Below are 23,055 nucleotides of genomic sequence, written 5' to 3' on the forward strand. Positions count from 1 at the left end.
TAGCTGTGTAGTACTGGGAAAACTATGTTACAAATCTGATCCCCAATTAGATCAGTGAAAAATGGGGGTGGGGGTAATTGAAATAACATAAATACAGTATCTACCAGAAGCCCTGATATTTAATGAGAACTCAATGTTTAGTTTGCTTTCTCCCATTAGACCAGTGGTTCTCAACCATGGCTGATTTGCACCCAAGGGGACATTTGGCAATGTCTGGAGATATTTTTGATTGTCAGGACTAGGTAGGTGCTACTGGCCAGGGATGCTGCTAAACATCCTACAATGCACAGGACACCCCCCACAAAAAAGAAGTGGTCCAAAAGTACCACGGCTGAGAAACCCTGTACCAGAGTGTGACAGTAATATATTCATTTTTATATCCTCACTACACTGTGCCTGGCAGTACAAGTGCTCAAAGAACCTTTGTTGGATGAAAGAGTGAGAAACCAAATACACACAAGATACTACTGTTCCTGCCCTCTAAGATCTATTAATCAAATGAGAGAAAAAATATAAAACTCCAATACTACATAAAAGTGTTCTAAGAGTGATTTGCACACTGCACACAAAATAAGGAACAATCAATTAAAAGAAGACACAACAATTAAAGTGACTTTTGAGTTGGGAATTAAAGGATAACTTGAAGTTCTTCAATCAGAGGGAACAGGTATCAGTGCATAATGACAAGTTCAGAGAAGAGCCAAGTTTCATATTACTAAAGCACAGGGTGCAACATGAGAGGGAAGAGTATAGGGAGTGAAGGCCACAATCAGTAAGGTCAGCTAGGGTATGATTAAGAAGGGTCTTGTATACATGCTAAGGAGAGAGACAATGAGGTAATAATAGTTGGTTTTAAACAGGTAAATGATTTGATGGCAGTGTGCTTCAGGTAGACCAAGGAAATGACCAAAAACAAAGACCAGTCCATCAGCTCGGTAATTTTCTAAGAATCTGCCCCTAGAAGGCAGACAAAGGACCCTTAATTAGAAAGCCCTTTAAGATCCATGCTAGTAACATAAAAGAAGAAAAAAAGAGAAAATAATATTCTATTTTTCTAAATGCTTTTAGAATGAAAAGCAGTAACAGTAATACCTCAAATTAATAAAAGTCCCATATAGGGGATTACAAAGCAAATTTTGTAATGCAGTCATTTAGCAAACTGTAACTTCACAAGACTTAATGGTGCTATTCTATTAGCCTAACAAAATCAAAAGCAGAAAGCAAAGCCCTTAAAATACTCTAATGTAATGAACTCAGAATAGCCATGTTTTCAAAAATATCATTTCTTACTTGTTTCAGAATAATTGCTTGCTTGCAGAATTTCTGTGCAATGTTTGCAACTTGCTGTATTTTGGCAGGAATAACAAAGCCAAATGCAGAGAGCTGACGAACTTCTCTCAGAAGAATCACCAACCGATCTGAATAATGCACTTTTAATGATCCATCATTAGGATCCAACTCCATAATTTGACTATTAGCCTCAATACTACAATACAAAATAAATAACTTTTTAAATTTCATGTTCTCACTCTTTTGACTGATGAAAAACATAATTTTATACTTACAGAAAAGTTGTAAAAACTATTAACTCAAAGTAAAAATAAGATTTTAATTATAGTTTTCAAGTTATATTTTTTTCACACAGTATTTCATAATTCAGATCTTGATAACAAACTACAATATCCAAAATATACCATCGTATCAATATTTCAACCAAGCAGCTTTTGAAGTCAGAAAAATCAATACCTTAACCTTCAGCTAAGACTCAAAATAGACATCAAATCCATCATAAAGAGAAAAGGTTTTTATTCATTTTCTAAAAAGGTATCTTAGATTTTTAGTCAGTCTCTTGTTTCTTTAAGACTCTCATTAAAGGATCAATAATAAATAACATCAAAATACTAGGAGTAGAGATATTCAAATGTTTCATTCTTCTACTCTTCATTTCACTATGTAAAGACTGTCTTTTCTTTGTGTTTCTTCTAAAAGCCACAATAGCAAATTTTACATTGGGGCACTCAAGTCTCCACGGACTGTGAAAATGCTGAGGGAAATTAAAAGCATTATGTTTTCATGACCCTTCTTTCAGGATCATGTTTATATAATGCTTTCTTTCAAATCACTTTCAAAATTAGGAGAACTTGCAGGTCTTAGAAAGTAAGTTACTGAAAAGCAAAGAACAAATCTATTCAGCCTACTTAATAACGCATAAAACAAAGCATAATAAAAAGCAGATACTTTAAAATGTCTTAAAATAATAATTTAGCCCAAACTGTCCTATAAGAACATAAAGCCTATCAGAAAATTGTAACAGTGACACTTTTTGCCTTTATTTGAAACCAATATTCAAAATTAGTTTCTACCTACCAGCATATCCTGAAATATGTTCCAAAACACACTTGATTCTATGCGACAATGATGGGTTTTACCCAAAAAAAAGTGACAGTCAGAAGTTTCATCACCAAATGAGAAAAAAATAGGTTGAATAAAGTTAAACAGGCTTTTTTACTGCAGATCTCAGTCCTTTTGGTACTCCGTCTTACACAGTGGATCTCCACCAGAGCCGTAGTGATAAACGTGCAAATTCTCCAAAATTAATTGACTAAAGAACTCTTTACTTTTTTTTTGGGGTGGGGGGGGATCATCTCTAATATTTTAGGCTCAGGGTAGGAAGGGAAAGAGTTAAATGACATAAAGTTATAATCATTATGCTTTATCACCTTTGGTTCTTTCATTCTTCTTCCAAAACCAAAATGCAAGATAAAAGAAAAAAAATTATTCATTCAGTTTAGGAAGCTACCACTTTGGGCCTAATTATTCATTGCAGCAGCATAGGGAAAACAAACAGAATTTCATATTATGGCCAAAGTTACTTTTAAAAAGTAACAAGTTTCTAAAAACTAAAACATGGTAAGTTTCTAAAACTACAGACAATAATATAATGGGGAAAGTTGACCTGAACAAATAAACAATGGTTTTTCTAGGCCATCCATTTTAAATACCCATTGGAATAATTAGGGTAACCTATTAAATTACATTCAATATAGCTTAATAAATATTTACCAAATCCTTATTATGTTGGACAACATGAAGACATCTCAAGGAGCTTAAAAATAACAAAATTTTAGTTTACAATATGTATGGGGGGTATATAATATTAACGTAAAAAGGTAGGAAAACATATGTATACCAGTAACAAAAAACCATGGGAGCATGAAAACCTAATTCCAAAATAAGAATCTGCAGTTCTGGGGAATAGATATGAGAAGCAAAAGGAAGGCAGTCAAAGTTTCCAACCTTAATGACTTAAAAGTTGATCATCAAAACCTAAACAAAAAAAAAAAATTCTAAAAGCAGCAGCAAGTTTGGAGAAAGGAGAGAGGAGTAGAGATGATTAATTACATCTTGTCATTTGGATTAATAACACAAGAAAAAAGATTCTTGTGTAGATTTCACTGTTTAGTATACTTATACTTACCACAAACCGGATTTGGAATCAGACAAGCCAGATTGAATATCCCTGGACCAATCATCAAATTGTTCTTGTTCATATAGTTTAAACTGGTCTAAGAGATCTTCAGCACTTCGATGGAAAGATCGAAATCCTGACAAGTCAGATAAAAGAGCCTCTGCAATCTTGATAGTATCATCCACCTTAAAAAGCCAAATTACAAGAATATTTATTATTTAAATTCTAACAAAATTAGCATAAAATCAGCTCTCTTCTCTGTTCTGTGATTCAGAAATTATTTTCCCATTCATCTGTAAACAGTAAAATAGAAGATTTGCCAGTGAATTTAAGAATATCAACCCCTACTTTGCTTCTGAACTATACAACCTCAGAATAGCAAAACACAGAAGATAACACATACAAGGCATAATTTGAAGGGTACAATAAGGGAAATTCAGGTGAAACTCCAAGAATTCAGCAATACTCCTAAATATGTTATGCAATAATTTGAGCCCTTTATTAAATGCTGTGGTTAAGAGCTCAAACAATAATTAGGCCAATTTGGATGCCAATTAAAGAAGAGAAATGCCTTTCCTCCACAAGTATACAAAGAACATTGTCGCAACTTGGAAAGCTGACTAACAAAGTTAGGCAGAATATTACAGAAAAAACATCAAAATATAAACTTGAATAAATAGAACTCTCAAATATGCTAGCCTTTATAACACTCTATATTTGCTTGCTCTTAATCATATATTAAAACCAATTAATATTTATTACATGAGTCGAATGCAAGGTATTGTACCACATACTAATTAGTAAGCACATAAGATTCTTAGATAAACTTTGATAATATTAAAATAATAGTCTTTTAATTCTATAAATTGCTGCCACTACCTTAGGCAATACCATAATTACTTTTCACCATTCCTTTAACTTCCTTTCAACGTAGGATGATTTATTTACATAAACATACTTGCAGATAGACTTTGTACGTACCAAAATTCTACAAAGATACACTTCAAAGAATTTAAAAATCCTTTGAAAATTATATATTTTTCATACTTTTCACTTTTTCAGAGTTCTACATTTCCACATGAAAATTAGATGAAAATGCCAAGGAAAACAGAGAATGTTTTCTTAATGTTTTCACTACAGTTCTAGAGTGCCTTCTACATTAATTTAGCACATTTTACAATTAGTATTCTTCAACATTTATTAAAACTAATACCTTCAGTTCCAACTGACGAACCCAAACTATATTATTGACAACTTCTGAAAGGTTTTTGCCAGAAAGTGGTCCAGATGCGTCACCAGGAATTCCATGGCATCGGTTTTCAAAATCTAATCGAAAGTCTATAAAATTTAAATCAAATAAATGATTACACACATTCAGCAAAGATTTCCTAAATGCCTTCCATGTACCAAACACTATGCCAAATACTGTGAATAGAAAAATAGTAACAGTTGGTCCTTTACTCTCAGGGACCTCACCACACATCAAGTGAGAGAGAAAATAACCAGTTAATTCAAGAAATCTGTCATTTATTACAGAAATAGTAAATTAATCTTCAACATACAGATGTCATAAAATATAATATCTTAATCCTAAGCGGTATACAACAAAGGAAAAAGTAATCTACAAAAATACTTTTTCAAGCAAACACTATAATGTCTGATAAACTTTTACCTTTAACTGAGTCCATAAGTCTTGCCAGTAAAGTTTCTCTTTCTAGCATCAATTCTTTGCTTACGGTTGGACGCTTCACCAACTCTTTATATTTCAGAAATGCTTGAAGAAGCTAATATGAAACAAATAAGTATATGTTCATCCCAAGTGAATCAACTAGGTAAAAACATGAGTATCTCCTCAAACAGCTTAAGGGAGATATTAAAAGTTAAATATTTCAATATTTTACCTGCTGTGGACTATCCTGAATTTCTGAAATATAATTTTTTAATTTTCCTGCTATTTTTTGTTCCACAGGTGCAATAATTTTTTCATATTGAGACACTGCAGCTTTCCATAAAGGCTAAACAAATTAACAATATTGTTAGACTTTAATATATTTTAAATCGGCCTTTAAAAAGAACAACACAAACAGGAAATTATATAGACAAACACATATATATTCAACCTCAGTATATGGATTATACTGCACAGGATTCAGGCCAGTAAAAGGTTCAAATACTCGAGCCAGGCATATGATTTTCTCATCACTGGCAGGTGAAAAATAGAGAAGTTTCTCATGAATTGTTCTAAGAGCCAAGACCTAAAACATAAAATATTAAAACAACAAATTTATTTAAATCAATACATCAGCACAAATAGTCTAAAATCTAAAGATATTGGGCAAGAATTTCTTTAACCTAGGTTCTCTGAAATGAACAATAAATCTGAACTGTAATCTTGGTAATTACTACTCATCAATAATCAAAGTGATACTCAAAGACATACCGTATCACACACTACTATCAATCAGTGTGCTCAAATCTAGTTAACATATATAAAATCTAAATATTTTTAAACTATGTTTAAAGCTCATTTAGGTAAAGTTTTAGAGTCTCTCCTCCTTACTATAGTAAAAACTTCTGATTTCCATTATTCTGCCTTAAATTGCACTTCTAATAATGAAACAATATGTTAACAACTCCATTATGTATAATCTATGAACAGTTGGAAAACAATTTATTTCATTTTGTATTTAAAATTTCTACCAACCATCAAAAGGTAATCAAAAAGGCTAAGTAAAAATGCTATAATCTTCCATTTGAGTTGAAAATATCAGAACAAACTCATGATTTATTTTTCTCTTGATAAAAACAAAAGTACCAATTTAACAATGCTGTCTACTGAGACAGCCTAAAAGCACTGATAATTAAATAACATTTACCACTTCTTCAACCAGATTGTTGTTGTTAAATACCATTTTCCACTAATAAGAACCAGGATCTTTGGAGAAATGCCTAATTCCAGGTATGAAACAGAAAATGTAGATGGGCCAGTAGATTTTGAGGGGCCAGAATGTAAGGAAGTTATCAAAGAAATACTGGATTCATGTCAAAAATGACACAGAGCCAATGTAAAGGGGTACAAAGATGGGACAATTTGAATATAGTAATAATAACTACAATAAAAAAATAAATAACTACGATAAAAACTACAATGGGTTGAAACTCATAAAATATAAAAACTCATAGGTTCATAATGATACTATTTAAAAAACATTTCATTGATTGCCTATGGAACTTACTGATACTAACTTATTGTTCATTGTACTAAAAATGATAAATAAAAACTAATTGTCTATACTACCATTCCTATACAAACCATATTTCAGGGTCACTAAAAAACTGATGAAGACATGTTCTTCCAACATCACTAATAAATGCACAAAGAACAACATAATTAAAAGATCATCATTTTCCAACTCCTCATGATAAATCATTCAGAAAAAGCTGATGAAGAGCATTATAACAGATGGATCAGGCTAATCATACATGAACCCACAGATCAAACTTAACTCATGAAAGTGGGAAAACCAGACATTACCTGCCTCCTCTAATGTATAAGAACTATATAGTACTGCTTACGAAGCAACCTGGTTCAAGTAAACCAACATTTAGTAACTAAAAAAATTTCTGAGACAATCAGGAAACTTGAATATTGATTAGATACATAATGATATTACAAAATTATTGTCATTTTGTTGGGGGTGATATTGGTATTATGATTATGATTTAAGGGTAAAAGTATACGATTTCTTGGATTGGCTTTAAAAATACTCCAGCAAAAAAACAGAAAGCAGGGGAAACAAAGATGGAACAGGAACTGAACATTGTCAGTGGCTGCTGAAACTGAGTGATGGATACACTGACATCCACTGTACTATGTTACTTTTGTGTATGTTTGAAATTTCTCATAATGAAAAGGTTTAAAAACACAACAACAGGAATTCCCTGTTGGTCCAGTGGTTAGGACTCAGCGCTTTCACTGCCTGGGCCTAGGTTCAGTCCCTGGTCTGGGAACTAAGATACCCCAAACTGCACAGCATGGCCAAAAAAAAAAAAAAAATTACAAGAACAATGGTTCCCTTAAGCCCAAAGGGAAAAAGTCACTTTGCAATCTTCACATATTCTCATTTTGCCTGCCCCTTCAAGCTAAACATCTAAGTTCTATACTGAAACTCATAACTTATATAAATTAAGCAGCTGTTTCAAATATTTCCACTGAGTACTCCCTGAAAAGCTGTCTCCGCCTGTAAAAATTTCAATAGCCAAGAGAAAGTCTGAGAGCTTCCACACCTAGACAACTGGGTTGACTGTCTTTTTACAACAAAGAACAAAATAAAAGTTCACAACTTACAAACTGAATAGCCACAAACCAAAAAAAAGAAAGGAAGCGGAAACCAGCACTTAGTACCCACTGGGCACCTGGTACTGTACCACACAACTTCATAAGTCATCTCATATGAACTTTACCTCTTATTCTCTCCCAAAAGTTTAAACAAGTTCTATCAGATGTGTAGTTCTTATTAATTATAAAACGCATTCTCAAACAAGTGAGGACCTACTTCACACTTAAAAACAAAGATCCAAATAATCAAATATACCTCTTCAAGGCGCTTGCCAAGTTTGTCAAGTGTTTCAGGAAAATATTTTTCATTTTTCCACAGATGAGGTACATAGTGCTGCCACACCTGACCTGTTAGATGACTACAGGCAGTCACCCACTGTTCACATATTGAAATCCCAGCTTTCATATTTTCCTTCACAAGATAATAAGGATCTTCCCATAGGTTCAAAGTTCCCAACTTTTTCTGAACAAATCTTCCAAAGGAGCCACCTAATAAAACGTAAAACAAACTTTTTAATGAACATATCTTTTTACCAAATAATTATGAAATATATGCTTTTTACAAAATTAAAATAATACACAAATTAGCAAACCAAGGATCTATGAAATACCACATCCACACCTTTAGACGGGCACTGTTAATAACAAATATTTTTTAAAAACACACATGCACACACATATTTGTATTTCTGCATCTTTCAATATATCACGCATATCTTTGAAGTATAGAAATATATACACAGTTTTTAAAGGCTGCAGAGCCCACAGTATGGATATAGCATTACATGACCAATTCTCAATTGCTATTTGTTTCTACTCTCATTTTACAAACAATGCTGTAATAAATATCCTTTTATATACACATTTACATACTTGTCTAACATTTTCTTAGGATAACAATGAGAAAGGTATATTCTGGGTCAAAAAGTATATGTATTTTTAATGTCGACAGATAACCCAATGTATATTAAACTTTCCAGTTCATTACAAAATAAAGTCTAAATTAATACACAGATAGGGACGAAAAATCTATGTTAATTTAGTTATATTATAGTCAAAGAATCTGATACTATGATTTAAATTAACCAATTATTTACAAATATCTACTTAAATAATCCTATATGATTTGCTCTAAGAGTTACTTTAAGCAACAATTATTGTATTAAGGAACATTTTCGGAAAAAACAGAAAACAAAATAAGTCAGGCTCCCAAAATTGCAAAAGTTTATTTCTTTACTAGTACCTATAATATCTAAGAGATGTAACATTCGTGACTCAGGATAATGATCATGTTCTGTCTGTCTCCACACATCATCTACAACATCCCGAGTTGTCTCCACCAAGTCAACCACTTCCAGTAAGGACAGACCATCCAAGTTATAAAACTCCTAAAACCAAAATGCATTCATTTTTAAACATAATTATATTTGTACCTTGGGCAGTATAGTCAAAATGTTCTCAGACTTTTTCAAATGCTAACATCTCTAATATCTGCCATATTATTTTCTCCTCTTCTTCTCTCAGATGATATATTACTTCTTTAAGCAAATACCCTATAAGTTCCTTCACAAACATAAATTTCATGAAAGCCAGAAGGAAAAATAAGAATTGCATAAACTCTATAAATTTATTTTTACCCTTGGCCTAATTTCCTTTAAATTCAGGACATTTGTTTTATTTACCTAATAGAAGTGGCCTTAACACCATATGTACACTACCCATTTCACCTCATATTTCTTTATTGATTCATTTCCTGGGTTGCCCAATGTTACCAATAATGCAAACATAGTACATGGTATATCACTGCTAGGAAAAAAAGTTTTAAACCATTTCAAACACTTCATTCAAATGATATTAATGTAATAATATCGGGAATGAATAAAAAATTACTAAATATTTATTTTGAAAATATTTGAAAAGAATAGATTTTGTAAAAAACACTCAAAATGGTCACTTATTTAACCTCCCCACAGATACACCAAGGAATAATCAATCTAATAAGTATCAAACTAAGACTTTTTATATTTCAGATTCCTCCAAAATGCTAATTTGAATAAAGTAAACAATTTTTCCAAAGAACATATTACCTCCGCAGGATAAACCTCTGTTAGTATTAGGTTTCTGGTTTTTTCCTATCTACCTGCAGGAAAGTAATTATGTTTTTGAGAAAAATATTTTCTAGAGATTAGAATTTAACTTTTTTAAAAGTTTGGACTTCTAAGTTGCACTCAGGTTAAATACATATCTTAAGTAAACCCTGCTACATCTGAAGAATATATTTTGTCCAGAACCATCAAGTAATGATTTTAAAACAGAGATAAATCTAGTAAAAATTGAATGCTAAGGTACTTCTATCAAAACCTGATATATAACTATGTATGAATCACGTACTCTTGCAATTGTTTCAAATAATTCTTTAAAATAACTGGCTCTTTCTTTACTAATCTGTTTACTTCCACGATGAGCTCGTTCTATCCAAAACTGGAACTCATCACTTGGTGTAAGAATACCTGAAAAGCGAGAAGGAAAAATGAGAAATATCAACTGTTATCATGCTGATCATTTTGAAATGTAAAGAAATATTGAAACACTATATTGTGCACCAGGAACTAACATAGTTTTGTAAGTCAATTACACTTCAAAATCTCACAAATAAACTCATAGAAAAAGAGATCAGATTGCTGGTTAACAGAGGTGGGGGTGGGGAGAGGGGGAATTGGATGAAGGTGCTCAAAAGGAACAAACTACTAGTTATAAGATAAATGAGTACTAAAGATATAATGTACAACATGATAAATATAATTAATACTGCTTTGTTATATATGAAAGTTCTTAAGAGAATAAATGCTGAGATTTCTCCTCATAAGGAAAAAATTTTTGTTTCATTTCTTTAATTTTGTATCTATATGACATAATAGATGTTCACTAAATTTACTGTGAATATCATTTCACGATGTATATAAGTCGAATCATTATACTGTACACTTTAAACTTACACAGCGCTGTATGTCAATTATCTCAATAAAACTAGAAGAAAGAAAGAAAGAAAGAAAGGAAGGAAGGAAGGAAGGAAGGAAGGAAGGAAGGAAGGAAGGAAGAAAAGAATAGAATCATTTGAAAATGAAAAGCCAGCAAGACACTGGTTTCATTTGCTGATTTTGCACATTTCTGTATTCTTAAGGATGCACAGAAAATAATTTTTACAATTTCTATGAACAAAAACAAACTACAAAAACAACCCCAAAACAATTAACAAAATGGTAATCAGTACACACTTATCAATAACTACTTTAAATTGGCTGAATGGATACAAAAACAAAACCCATATATATGTTGGCTGCTAGAGACCTGCTTCAGATCTAAAGCCACACTCAGACTGAAAGGGGATGGGAAAACGTATTCCATGCAAATGGAAATCAAAAAGCAATACTTATGTCAGATAAAAAAAGACTTTAAAGACTGTCACACATGATTTTGTGGTACAAACTTTCTGTACGGTTTTTCTTATAGTCCAATTAATTACTAAAAAGCATCCCTACAAGGATAAATAAAAACACTGCAAAAGGAATACTTAATGTCTTTTAACTTTTTATTTTTAAAAAATATTAAAACACTGATTTTAACTCTTATTTATGTGGAAAATTATCTGTATAAGAAAATCTAAGTTGGAATAAAGAAAATTTGCTAATTATAGTCAAAAAAAAAAAAAAAGACTTTCACAAATAATGAAGAAGGACATTACATACTGATCAAGGGGTCAATCTAAGAAGATATAACACGATGTAAGTATATATCCACCCAACATAGGAGCACCTAATACATAAAGCAAATATTAATAGACATAAAGGGAGAAACTGACAGTAATAAATTCATAGTAGAGAACTTTAACATCCCACTTACATCAATGGACAGATCATCCAGACAGAAAATCAATAAGGAAACAATGGCCTTAAATAACACATTAGACGAAATAAACTTAATATATATATATAGAACATTCCATCCACAAGCAGCAGAATATACATTTATTTCAAATGCACATGGTACATTCTCCAGGACAGATCACATGCTAGGCCACAAAAATAAGATGCAGCAAATTTAAAGAAAACTGAAATCATATCAAGCATCTTTCCTGACCACAATGCTCTGAGACTGGAAATCAACCAGAAGGAAAAAACTGCAAAAAAACACAAATATGCAGAGACTAAATAACATGCTACAATCAATGGATCACAGAGGAAAAATCAAAAAATACCTGAAGAAAAATGAAAATAAAAACACAACAATCTAAAATCTACATGATGCAGCAAAAGCAGTTCTAAGAGGCAAGTTTATAGCAATACAAGCCTATTCAAGAAATAAGAAAAATCTCAAAAAAACAACTTAACCTTACACCTAAAGGAACTAGAAAAAAGAAGAACAAGCAAAACCAAAAGTTAGCAGAAAGAAAGAAATCATAAAGATCAGAGCAGAAATAAATGAAACAGAGACTTAAAAAAAAAAAATAGAAAAGATCAATGAAACTAAGAGCTGGTTCTTTGAAAAATTAAACGTCACCGACAAACTTTGCCACACTCATCAAGAAAAAAAGAAAGAGGGCCCAAATCAATAAAATCAGAAATGAAAAAAGAAGTTACAACTGACACCACAGATATAGAAAGGATCATAAGATATTATTAAGAACAATTATACACCAATAAGATGAACAACCTAGAAGAAAAGGACAAATCCCTAGAAATGTACAGTTTCCCAAGACTGAACAAGGAAGAAGTAGAAAATATGAGTAGAACAATTACCAGTAATGAAATTGAATCATTTCATTACTGGTAATTGTAAAAAATAACTCCAAAAAACAAAAGTCCAGAACTAGAGGGCTTCACATCACATGGTTTGGTGAATTCTACCAAATATGTATAGAAGGGTTAATGCCTATCATACTCAAATTATTCCCAAAAACTGCAGAGGAAGATATGCTTCCATACTCATTTTCCAAAGCCAGCATCTCCCTAAAATCAGAACCAGACAAAGATATCACAAAAAAAGAAAAAAAAAGAAAATTACAGGCCAATATCAGTGATGAATATAGATGCAAAATTCCTCAACAAAATATTAGCAAACCAAATTCAACAATACATTAAACGGTCCATATACCACAATCAAGTGGGTTTTATTCCAGGGATGCAAGGATGATTCAAATCCAAAAATCAATCAACGTGATATACCACGTTAACAAATTGAAGAATAAAAATCATATGACCATCTCAATAGATACAGAAAAAATTTGACAAAAGTCAGCATCCATTTATGATTAAAAACTCTCAACAACAAAGTGGATATAGAGGGAACACACCTCAACATAATCAATAACATATATGATAAGCCCACAGCTAACATCATACTCAACGGTGAAAAGCTGAAAGCATCTCCTCTAACATCAGGAACAAGACAAGGATGGCCATTCTCACCACTTTTATTCAACACAGTATTAGAGGTCCTAGCCATAGCAATCAGACAAAAAGAATAAATAAAAGGAATCCAAATTGGAAAGGAAGAAGCAAAACTGTCACTGTTTGCAGGTGACATGATACTATACATAGAAAATCCTCAAGATGCCACAAAAAAACTATTAGAGCTCATCAATGAATTTGGTAAAATTTCAGGATACAAAATTAATACACAGAAATCTGTTGTATTTCTATACACTAACAACAAACTATCAGAAAGAGAAATTTAAAAAACAATCACATCAAAAAGAATAAAATACCTAGGAATAAAACTACCTAACGAGGTAAAAAGCCTGTATGCAGAAAAGTATAAGACATTGATGAAAAAACTGAAGACAACACAAACAAATGGAAAGATATACCACATTCACGGATTGGAAGAATTAATAATGTTATAATGAGCATACTACCCAAGGCAATCCATAGATTCAATGCAATCCCTATCAAAATACCAATGGCATTTTTCACAGAATTAGGAAAAATGATCCTAAAGTTTGTCTGGAAACACAAAAAAAACCCCAAATAACCAAAACAATCTTGAGAAAGAAGAACAAAGCTGGAGTTATCATGCTCCCTGATCTCAAACTATACTGCAAAGCTACAGTCATCAAAACAGTATGGTACTAGCACAAATACAGATACATAGATCAATGGAAAGAACAGCGACCCCAGAAATGAACTCACACTTATGGCAATTAATCTATGACAAAGGAAGCAAGAATATACAAAGGGGAAAAGACAGCCTCTTCAGTAAATGGTGTTGGAAAAGCTGGACCTACATGCAAAAGAATTAAACTGGACTTTTCTCTCCCATCATACACAAAATTAAGTTCAAAATGGATTAAAGACTTAAATGTAAGACCTGAAACCATAACTTCTAGAAGAAAACATAGGGAGTACACTCTGTCACTGGTCTTAGTAATATTTTTTTGGATCTGGCTTCTCAGGCAAGGGAAACAAAAGCAAAAATAAACAGATGGGACTACATAAAATTAAAAAGCTTTTGCACAGCTAAGGAAACTATCAACAAAATGAAAAGGCCACCTACTGAATGGGAGAAGATATTTGCAAACAATATATCAGATAAGGGGTTAATATCCATAATATATAAAGAATTCATATAACTCTGTATCAAAAAAAAAACAACCCAATTAAAAAATAGGCAGAGGATCTGAATAAACATTTCTGCAAAGGACACATACAGATGGCCAACAGACACATGAAAATGCTCAACATCACTAATCATCAGCAAAATGCAAATCAAAACCACAATGAGATACCACCTCACACTGTCAATGACTTATCAAAAAGGCAACAAATGGGCTTCCCTGGTGGCGCAATGGTTGAGAATCTGCCTGCCAATGCAGGGGGACACGGGTTCGAGCCCTGGTCTGGGAAGATCCCACATGCCGCGGAGCAACTAGGCCCGTGAGCCACAACTACTGAACCTGCACGTCTGGAGCCTGTGCTCCGCAGCAAGAGAGGCCGCGATAGTGAGAGGCCCGTGCACCGCGATGAAGAGTGGCCCCTGCTTGCCGAAACTAGAGAAAGCCCTCGCACAGAAACGAAGACCCAACACGCCAAAAATTAATTAATTAATTAATTAATTTTTTTAAAAAAAGGCAACAAATAACAGGTGTTGGTGGGAAGGTAAAGTAGAGCAGCCACTATGGAAAACAGTATGCAGATTACTCAAAAAATTAAAAATAGAACTACTATATGATCCAGCAATTACACTTCTGGGCATTTATCTGAAAAAAACAAAAACACTAATTAAAAAAGATATATGCTCTCCTATGTTCATAGCAGCGTTATTTACAGTAGCCAAGATATGGAAGCAACCTAAGTGCCCATCAACAGATGAATGGATAAAGAAGATGTGGGGTGTATATATATACATATATATGTGTGTATATATATATATATAAATAAATGGAATATTACTCAGCCGTAAAAAAGAATGAAATCTTGCCATTTGTGACAACATGGATGGACCTAGATGACATTACGCTAAGTTAAATAAGTCAGGCAGAGAAAGACAAATGCTGTATGATCTCACTTATATGTGGAATCTAAGAAACAAAACAAATGAACAAATAAAACAAAAGCAGAGTTATAGAGATTTGGCACCACCAGGAGCCAATCCCAGCTTGTGGTTGGAGTGAGGCCCAAGCTGTAGGGCCACCATGTGCTCACCAGTGCCCACCCATCATGCCTGGCTTCAACTACAAGTTCCTGAAGAAGTCCAAGCAACAGCTGCTGTGCCCGCTGTGCAGGAGAAATATTAAAAAAAAAAAAAAAAAAGCAGAATTACAGATACAGAGAACAAACAGGTGGTTACCAGAGGGAAGGGGGTTGAGGGAGGAAAGAAATGGGTGAGGGAGATTAAGATTTATTTTGTAACTGCCAGTTACAAAATAAAGGAGTCACTGGTATGAAATGTATACTGTGGGGAATATAGTCAAGAACTATGCAATACCTTTCTATGGTGACACACTGTCACTAGACTCATCATGGTGATCATTTTGAAATGTACAGAAATACCAAATCACTATGTTGTGTAACAGGAACTAACATACTGTTGTAGGTCAATTATACAAAAAAACACACAAACAAACAAAAATAAATCAGACTTGTAGTTACCAGAGGTGGGGGATGGGAGGAAGGAGAATTGGATGAGGTGGTCAAAAGGTACAACTTCCAAAAGATAAATAAGTAGTAGGGATGTAATATACAACATGATAAATATAATTAGCACTGCTGTATATTATATATGAAAGTTAAGAGAGTAAATCCTAAGAGTTCTCAGCACAAGAAAAGAAAATTTTTTTCTATTCCTTTAATTTTGTATCCATATGAGGTGATGGATGTTCACTAAACTTATTGTGATAATCATTGCTTGATGTATTTAAGTCAAATCTCTATGCTACACACCTTAAGCTTATACAGTGCTGTATGTCAATTATATCTCAATTAAACTGGAAGGAAAAATAAGCAAATTAAAATAGTTTTCTTTTTCCCAATGAAATGGGCAACCTCTAGTTGCTTAATCCCATGCTGGAAGTAAATTCACTATTCTTTCTGGTTGTATGAGATTCAAAAAGCATCTATTTTACTATTCAAAGTATAAAACTACAACTAATATTTTAAACTAATGATTTGTGTATGTCATGCATTTCACCTTAATTGTTCTTATGAAATAATTTATCTATAGCCACAAAATTACAATTAGCTTCAGGAAAAAAATACGTTTTAAAATAAAAGTCATTGGCTTATTATCTTCGCAAATATACAATTAGCATCAATCCTCATTATTCACACGTTCTGGATTTATGAAGTCACCTACTCGTTAACATTTATATGTACCCAAAGTCAATACTCTCAATGTTTTTGTGGTCATTTGCAGACATGCGCAGAGCTGTGAAAAATTTGAGTTGCCCAACGCATATGTTCCCAGCTAAGGATGAACAAAGTAACACTGCTTTCTTATTTTCTATCACCTACTGTAAACAAATGTCTTTTTTGTAGTCTATGTAGTGCCATGTTTTTCACATTTTTGTACTTTTTGTTGGTGATTTTGCTGTTTAAAATGGCCCCCAAGCATGGTTCTGAAGTGCTGTGTAGTGTTCCTAGCACAAGAACACTGTGAAGTACCTTACAGAGAAAATACTTGTGTTAGATAAGCTTCATTCAGGCAAGAGTTACAGTGCTGTTGCCCTTAAGCTCAATGACAATTCATCAACAATATATATTAAATAACGTGTCTAAACCAAACGCACCTAAAACAAGGTTATGTGTTGAGCAGTTGGTGAAAATCTTATGACCAGAGGCTCACAGGACCCTAGGAGCAATGCTTCAGTATTCGCTAATTTAGTGTTCACAGTGACTTTATAGAACAGAACTACTGCAAATAATGAGAATCAACTATATTTTCTATTTCCATGAACTGCACATTATTACAGATCACATTTTCCTCTTCTCCAAATCCATATGTAAATCTATTCATTTAAAAGCAGCTCAAGCTCACAGAAGATCCAAAGTGTGGAAAGAAATCTTTGAAGAAGTGTATTAATTTACTAATGTATTAATAAGGCAATTGTTTTGATTTTCTTTGATAAAACTATGGGTAAATACCTCGTGTGTCATCTTCCTTAAATTTCAGTTTTGATAAGTTAGTATCTGATCTTCGTAGCACTATACCCAAGCCTGCTTCTAGTTCACTCAAAAGATTCTGAAGTTTGGGATCAAGGTTTCTGCTCCATTCCTGATCCTAAATAAAAACAGACAAGCGCATACAATGATCAAAATCTTGCCAATCAAACTGGCTTCCTAAAACACTGTCAAAAGAACTAAGTCCAAATATATCTGTTTCACTCAAAGCCTGACACTACCTCCATCTCATAAGGGAAGGGAAAAAGTCCTTTCAACAGTTAAAACTTTATAAAGATCATTTACTATAGCAATTTAAGAGCTGATGTAGATTGCATTTTACATCTTTCTCCAATTTCTCTATTTGTCAATAAAGCCTACATTAAAATTTTTTTAAATTACAAAGAAAAAATATTTTAATTTAAAAACTAAAATACTAATGATATTACCAGTAAATAAAATAATAAATATTTACGTTTGTGTGTATGAAAGCATTTACCCAAATACTTAGGCTAAAAGCAACAACAACCATACAAGCTACTTTAATTTACTCACCTTTAACAACATTGGCGCAAATACTTGCCGTACTGCTTGGTAAAGGGAATTTATAGGTGATTCTAACATAGATGAAACAAGAATGTTTTTATGTAGATTCTGATCAGTAATTACTTCAGGTCGCAGCTTGAAAAACACCAGCACTTTATCTTTTGTGTCGGCAAAATCAATCTAAAGTGGTAAACAAATGATTTTTAATGTTATTTTCATAAAGTTAATACTTGAAAATTTATATATTTCCCTAAAATGTTGTATTACTGTAATTTTACCCCTTGGAAAAAGTATACTTTAGAAATAATTATAGTATATTACAACCAATCCTTAAAAAACCCTGAGTTTTAAAAATGTATCCCCACTTATATGTGATTGTATCATAAAGCTACTTTGATAAATGGTTTATAAACAAAAAGCACTATGAATATTGTTAACATCCACTCCAGACAGATTCAGTAATACTACAGATCAAAGCTGTGTGCCCCAGGTACACAATGGTGACTAGTATACTTCTTCACTCTACTCCAGAAACTCTATAACAAGGATGCTAATTACCCTCTTACATGAAACTAAGTTCAGTATAAACTCAGAACTACCAAAACAAACTTAGGTTGTCCATCTCCTAAAATCATCTTTATCTGAACAAACATTTTTTCCTTAAAGTATCTGAGATCAAACTTTTTTACTAAATTGTCATATAACTAGATTATCACCTCACACTGGTCAGAATGGCTATCATCAAAAAATCTACAAACAATAGATGCTAGAGAGGGTGTGGAGAAAAGGGAACCCTCTTGCACTGTTGGTGGGAATGTAAATTGATACAGCCACTAAGGAGAACAGTATGGAGGTTCCTTAAAAAACTAAAAATAGAACTACCATGTGACCCAGCAATCTCACTACTGGGCATATACCCTAAGAAAACCATAATTCAAAAGGACACATGTACCCCAATGTTCATTGCAGCACTATTTACAACAGCCAGGACAAGGAAAAAACCTAAATGTTCAAGGACAGATGAATGGATAAAGAAGATGTGGTACATATATACAATGGAATATTACTCAGCCACAAAAAGGAACGAAATTAGATCATTTGTAGAGATGTGGATGGACCTAGAGTCCGTCATACAGAGTGAAGTAAGCCAGAAAGAGAAAAACAAATATCGTATATTAACGCATACATGTGGAATCTAAAAAAATGGTACAGACGAACCTATTTGCAGGGCAGGAAAAGAGACGTAGACTTAGAGAACGCACATGTGGACATGGGGTGGAGGGGGAGGGTAGGACAAATTAGGAGATTAGGGTTGACATATATACACTACCATGTGTAAAATAGATAGCTATTGGGAACATGCTATAAAGCACAGGAAGCTCAGCTCGGTGCTCTGCGACAACCTAGATGGGTGGGATGGGGGAGGTGGTGGAAGGGAGGTCCAAGAGGGAGGGGATATAGGTATACATATAGCTGATTCACCTCCTTGCACAGCAGAAACTAACACAACATTGTAAAGCAACTATACTCCAATAAAAAAAAAAAGGTGAGTGAGTTTTTGTGCTACTTTTCTTTTATCCTAATCATTGTATTTTTTTAGCCACTAGGAAGGAATTGGCATTTACTCAGTATTGCTGCTTTTCTCAAACTCTCATTTTCACGCATTAGAACTCTATTGCTAGCATGATCATTTTATTCCAATTACAAGCGAGAATAACAAGCTGCAGATAAGTAGATTTGAAAAATTCATTCCTTAGTAATTAAATAGGCCATACCCTTAAACTTCCCTCCTCTCACCTATCTGAAGAAAGAATATTCAGAAAATACATATTTTAACATCATACTTTGAAAACAGTATCTATAGTCACTGGCCAAGGCACCCTGGGGCATCAATCAGGACAATGAGCTTTGCCCTAGGCAAAGTCAGAGTTAAAGCAAAGGATAAGTTGGCTACAGCTGTTCATCATTCCCTGAGTAAAGAAAAACTGAGAATGAGCACTCCTAGCCACCTCTCCTCCAAGTTTCCCTATCATTGGCAACTGCTGTTTCCTCTTAACTGACTATAATTTGGTAATTATTAAGGTGTAAAGTTGGTTCTTTTATGAGGTTGCAAAATACCTCTATCATCTACTGGGATCGATCAGGGATCAGCATACCACAACTTTCTGCCTGTTTTGTACAGCCCACAAGCTAAAAATTATTTCCACATTTTCTGAAAAAAACGAAAGAATAATAACATTTCATGATATGAAATTCAAGTATCAGTGTCCATAAATAAAGTGGAATGCAGCCACACTCATTCACTCACATATTGTCTATGGCTGCTTTCTCATGGCAATGGCAGAGCTGGAGTTGTGACAGAGACCTTACGACCTGCAAACCCAAAATATTTATTATCTGGCCCATTATAGAAAAAATTTGCCAACCTCTATTCTACAGCATAAACCAGATCACATCTCTCTCTTGCTTAAGATTACCAACGACTTCCTATTTCAACCTAAATGGTGTACAAGGTCCTAAATGATCAGGCCATACTGTAACTTTCACATTCTTTGGTTATTCATTAAACTTCAGCAATGACTCTGGATTTTTTTTTTTTTCCAGCTCCTTAAAACCAAGATAAGACCCAGCTCAAGGCCTTGGTACTTATCATTTCTTTTGCTTAGAAAACTCTTCCCCTAAATCTGCCTACAAGTCATCATTTAAATCTCACTTCAAAGGTCACTAATTCAGACAGGTATTCCCTCCCTCTCTATTTTAATGCACTTCCCCTCCCCATCCCCATCACTACTTTAACATTACTCTATTTTTATTAATAGCACTTATCAATACCCAAAATTATGTTACATTATACACCTGTGTGCATGTGTTTAGCCTACTTTAGTCCATTTGAATGTTACTCCTTGGAGATAAACCCTGACATGTTCATGACTTTATCCCCAGCACCCAGGACAATGCCAGACCCATAGTAAGTACTCAGTAATTGTTAATTTCTTCAATCATGCTGACTCTTAGATATCTAAAGTACAACTTAAGATATAACAAAACATTTTCAAATATGACTAAAAATCTGTAGTGTGATGTATGACTAAAGATAAAGTACACTGTTGGGCTCTACTAGCTTAATTAAAAGTTATAGTTTCCATTTTCTTTTTTTGTTTGTTTTGTTTTGTTTTGTTTTTTGGCCACGCAGCTTGTGAGATCTTAATTTCCCATTACACTCTATCTAAACTTTCGGTGGCATTTACAGCCATGTGCCCTGATTTTATAACTTGTTGAGTATATGCCATCCTAGGCCACTGGAGTGAAGCTCTAGAAGAGAGACACAGGGGGTCCTGTTCTGAATTACACTAACCTATTAGAGAAGTGGAGTAGTTAACGCTTAGGGTGTAACCTTTGTGCCTTACTTTCAACAGCCACAAAATGGAAATAAAAACAGTTTCTATCTTATAGTGTTGTTGTGACTATTAAATAAGCCAAAACACACAAAGTACTTAGAACAGTACCTGACAGAGTGTAAAGGGAAAATAAACATTAGCTATGATTATCTATGCTTTTTACATCTTTGTAAACTCACCAAACCTAGCAAAGTGCCTTGCATATATTGAGTTCAAAATACGTCGATTGAATAGAATTGAGTCAAATCCAAGACTAAAAATTCATAATAGGGTGAATGATACAATCATTCTACAAAAATTCATTCAGTGCTCGCTGGTGTCAAATACTCTGTTAGACCTAGGGACACCAGTGAACACAAGAGGAAAAGGTTTAATATATGACTATCACTTGTTAATTTTCCTCCATTTACTGAGCAGGGGCTCAGTATGAGGCAGGGGTAATGTGTGAGGCAATTTTTTTTCTGTGTATTACTCTGAGTGTGTGTGTGTGTGTGTGTGTGTGTGTGTGTGTGTGTGTGTGTGTGTGTGTGTGTGTGTGTGTGTGTATCTCCTGGTTGCAAATGCAACCATTTCTTAAACAAGCCTGCCAGTGGAGGCAGCAGTAAATAATAATGAATAAATCAATACATCATATGTGGAACAACAAAAAGAATTTAAACTTTCTGCCTTATCATTTCTTAAAAGATTTGAATTCCTAACTATTCTTTCCCTAGAGTAAATTTAAACTCGTATATAATCCAAAAAAGATACACTAGAATTTGCCTCAAAGAACCTCAAAAGGGAGGAGAAAGAAAAAATGTTTAAATAAATAAGGTAAATATTTTATTTTTAGTTATAACCTATCTGTAGTATTAAAAAAAAAAAAAAAAAAAACTAGAAAGACTAGAATTGTTCTCTTCAGGTGCATGGACAGGGAAACTCCTTTGGTCAGGTGGTATGCAAGCTTGGACACTACACGCTGAAGCACGAGGCCAGCGCAGCTCATCAAGCGGGGACAGCATTGGGCCCTCTAGAATGATCCAACCAGGAAGGCAGAAAGGGACCCGACATCCTTCTGGCTGAGGTCGGGGCAGGGGTGCAGGGAAGCATACCACATTGGAAAAGGAAATTCCGACGTCGGATCGCTGCACTCTGAGGAGCATCTGGTTCCCGTCGTCCAAGAAGTTGTTGATTTCAGGACTGTTGTACAGCAGCGGCTGGTCCCAGGATTCCGACACCAGTCCAAAGTAATTCTGAGTAGTAGTGAAGATGAAAAGCTTCCGAACGTCCCCGGTTCCGCCCGCCATGATTCTAGAGAAGGGGAAAGGTGGGGGAGGGCGGCAAAGAGGGAAGGAGGAAAAAAAACATTCGGGACAGAAGTAAAGGGAAGATGAGAACTAGGCTCAAATCCGGAGCTCGCCTGCGGGCCTGCGGAGCTCCGCGGTTGCCACGGGCAGTCGCTATGGCGACGGAGCACTACGGCGGCGCGCGGTGGGCGTTACCATCTCGGGCACGCGCACGCAAAGCTCTCACAGAGGATCGATCATCTAGGAGCTCCTTAGCTGCTCGCCGCGGTCGTCGATTGCAAAGGATTCAGGCAAGTTTGTGTTAGGTCGCAAAATCTGCCTTTAATGCTTTCTACTGACTTCTTATAACGCATAATTAGAAGAC

General features: G+C 34.0%; 1 protein-coding gene across 4 annotated transcripts in view; it reads right to left on the minus strand.

Annotated features, from left to right (window-relative positions):
* The window catches only part of DYNC2H1 (dynein cytoplasmic 2 heavy chain 1), a 381,735-nt gene extending 358,868 nt beyond the window's left edge, over window positions 1–22,867 (minus strand). For 3 of the 4 annotated variants that reach the window (XM_082409863.1, XM_082409862.1, XM_082409864.1), the window contains exons 1-12: window positions 22,497–22,862; window positions 18,017–18,187; window positions 17,447–17,582; window positions 10,200–10,318; window positions 9,052–9,196; window positions 8,065–8,297; window positions 5,590–5,724; window positions 5,371–5,484; window positions 5,142–5,253; window positions 4,683–4,807; window positions 3,479–3,654; window positions 1,291–1,486 (exon numbers count right to left, since the gene is read on the minus strand). In XM_082409863.1, the coding sequence (XP_082265989.1) occupies window positions 1,291–1,486; window positions 3,479–3,654; window positions 4,683–4,807; window positions 5,142–5,253; window positions 5,371–5,484; window positions 5,590–5,724; window positions 8,065–8,297; window positions 9,052–9,196; window positions 10,200–10,318; window positions 17,447–17,582; window positions 18,017–18,187; window positions 22,497–22,691 (1,857 nt within the window). In that variant the 5' untranslated portion in view covers window positions 22,692–22,862. Of the gene's footprint in view, window positions 1–1,290; window positions 1,487–3,478; window positions 3,655–4,682; window positions 4,808–5,141; window positions 5,254–5,370; window positions 5,485–5,589; window positions 5,725–8,064; window positions 8,298–9,051; window positions 9,197–10,199; window positions 10,319–17,446; window positions 17,583–18,016; window positions 18,188–22,496 lie in introns of all 4 variants that reach the window. The other variant, XM_082409865.1, reaches the window with a different exon arrangement.
* Between the last annotated feature and the right edge of the window lie 188 nt (window positions 22,868–23,055).

The sequence above is a fragment of the Balaenoptera physalus genome (genome assembly GCF_965194825.1).
Source record: "Balaenoptera physalus genome assembly, chromosome: 10".
In the NCBI taxonomy this organism is placed as follows: Eukaryota; Metazoa; Chordata; class Mammalia; order Artiodactyla; family Balaenopteridae; genus Balaenoptera; species Balaenoptera physalus.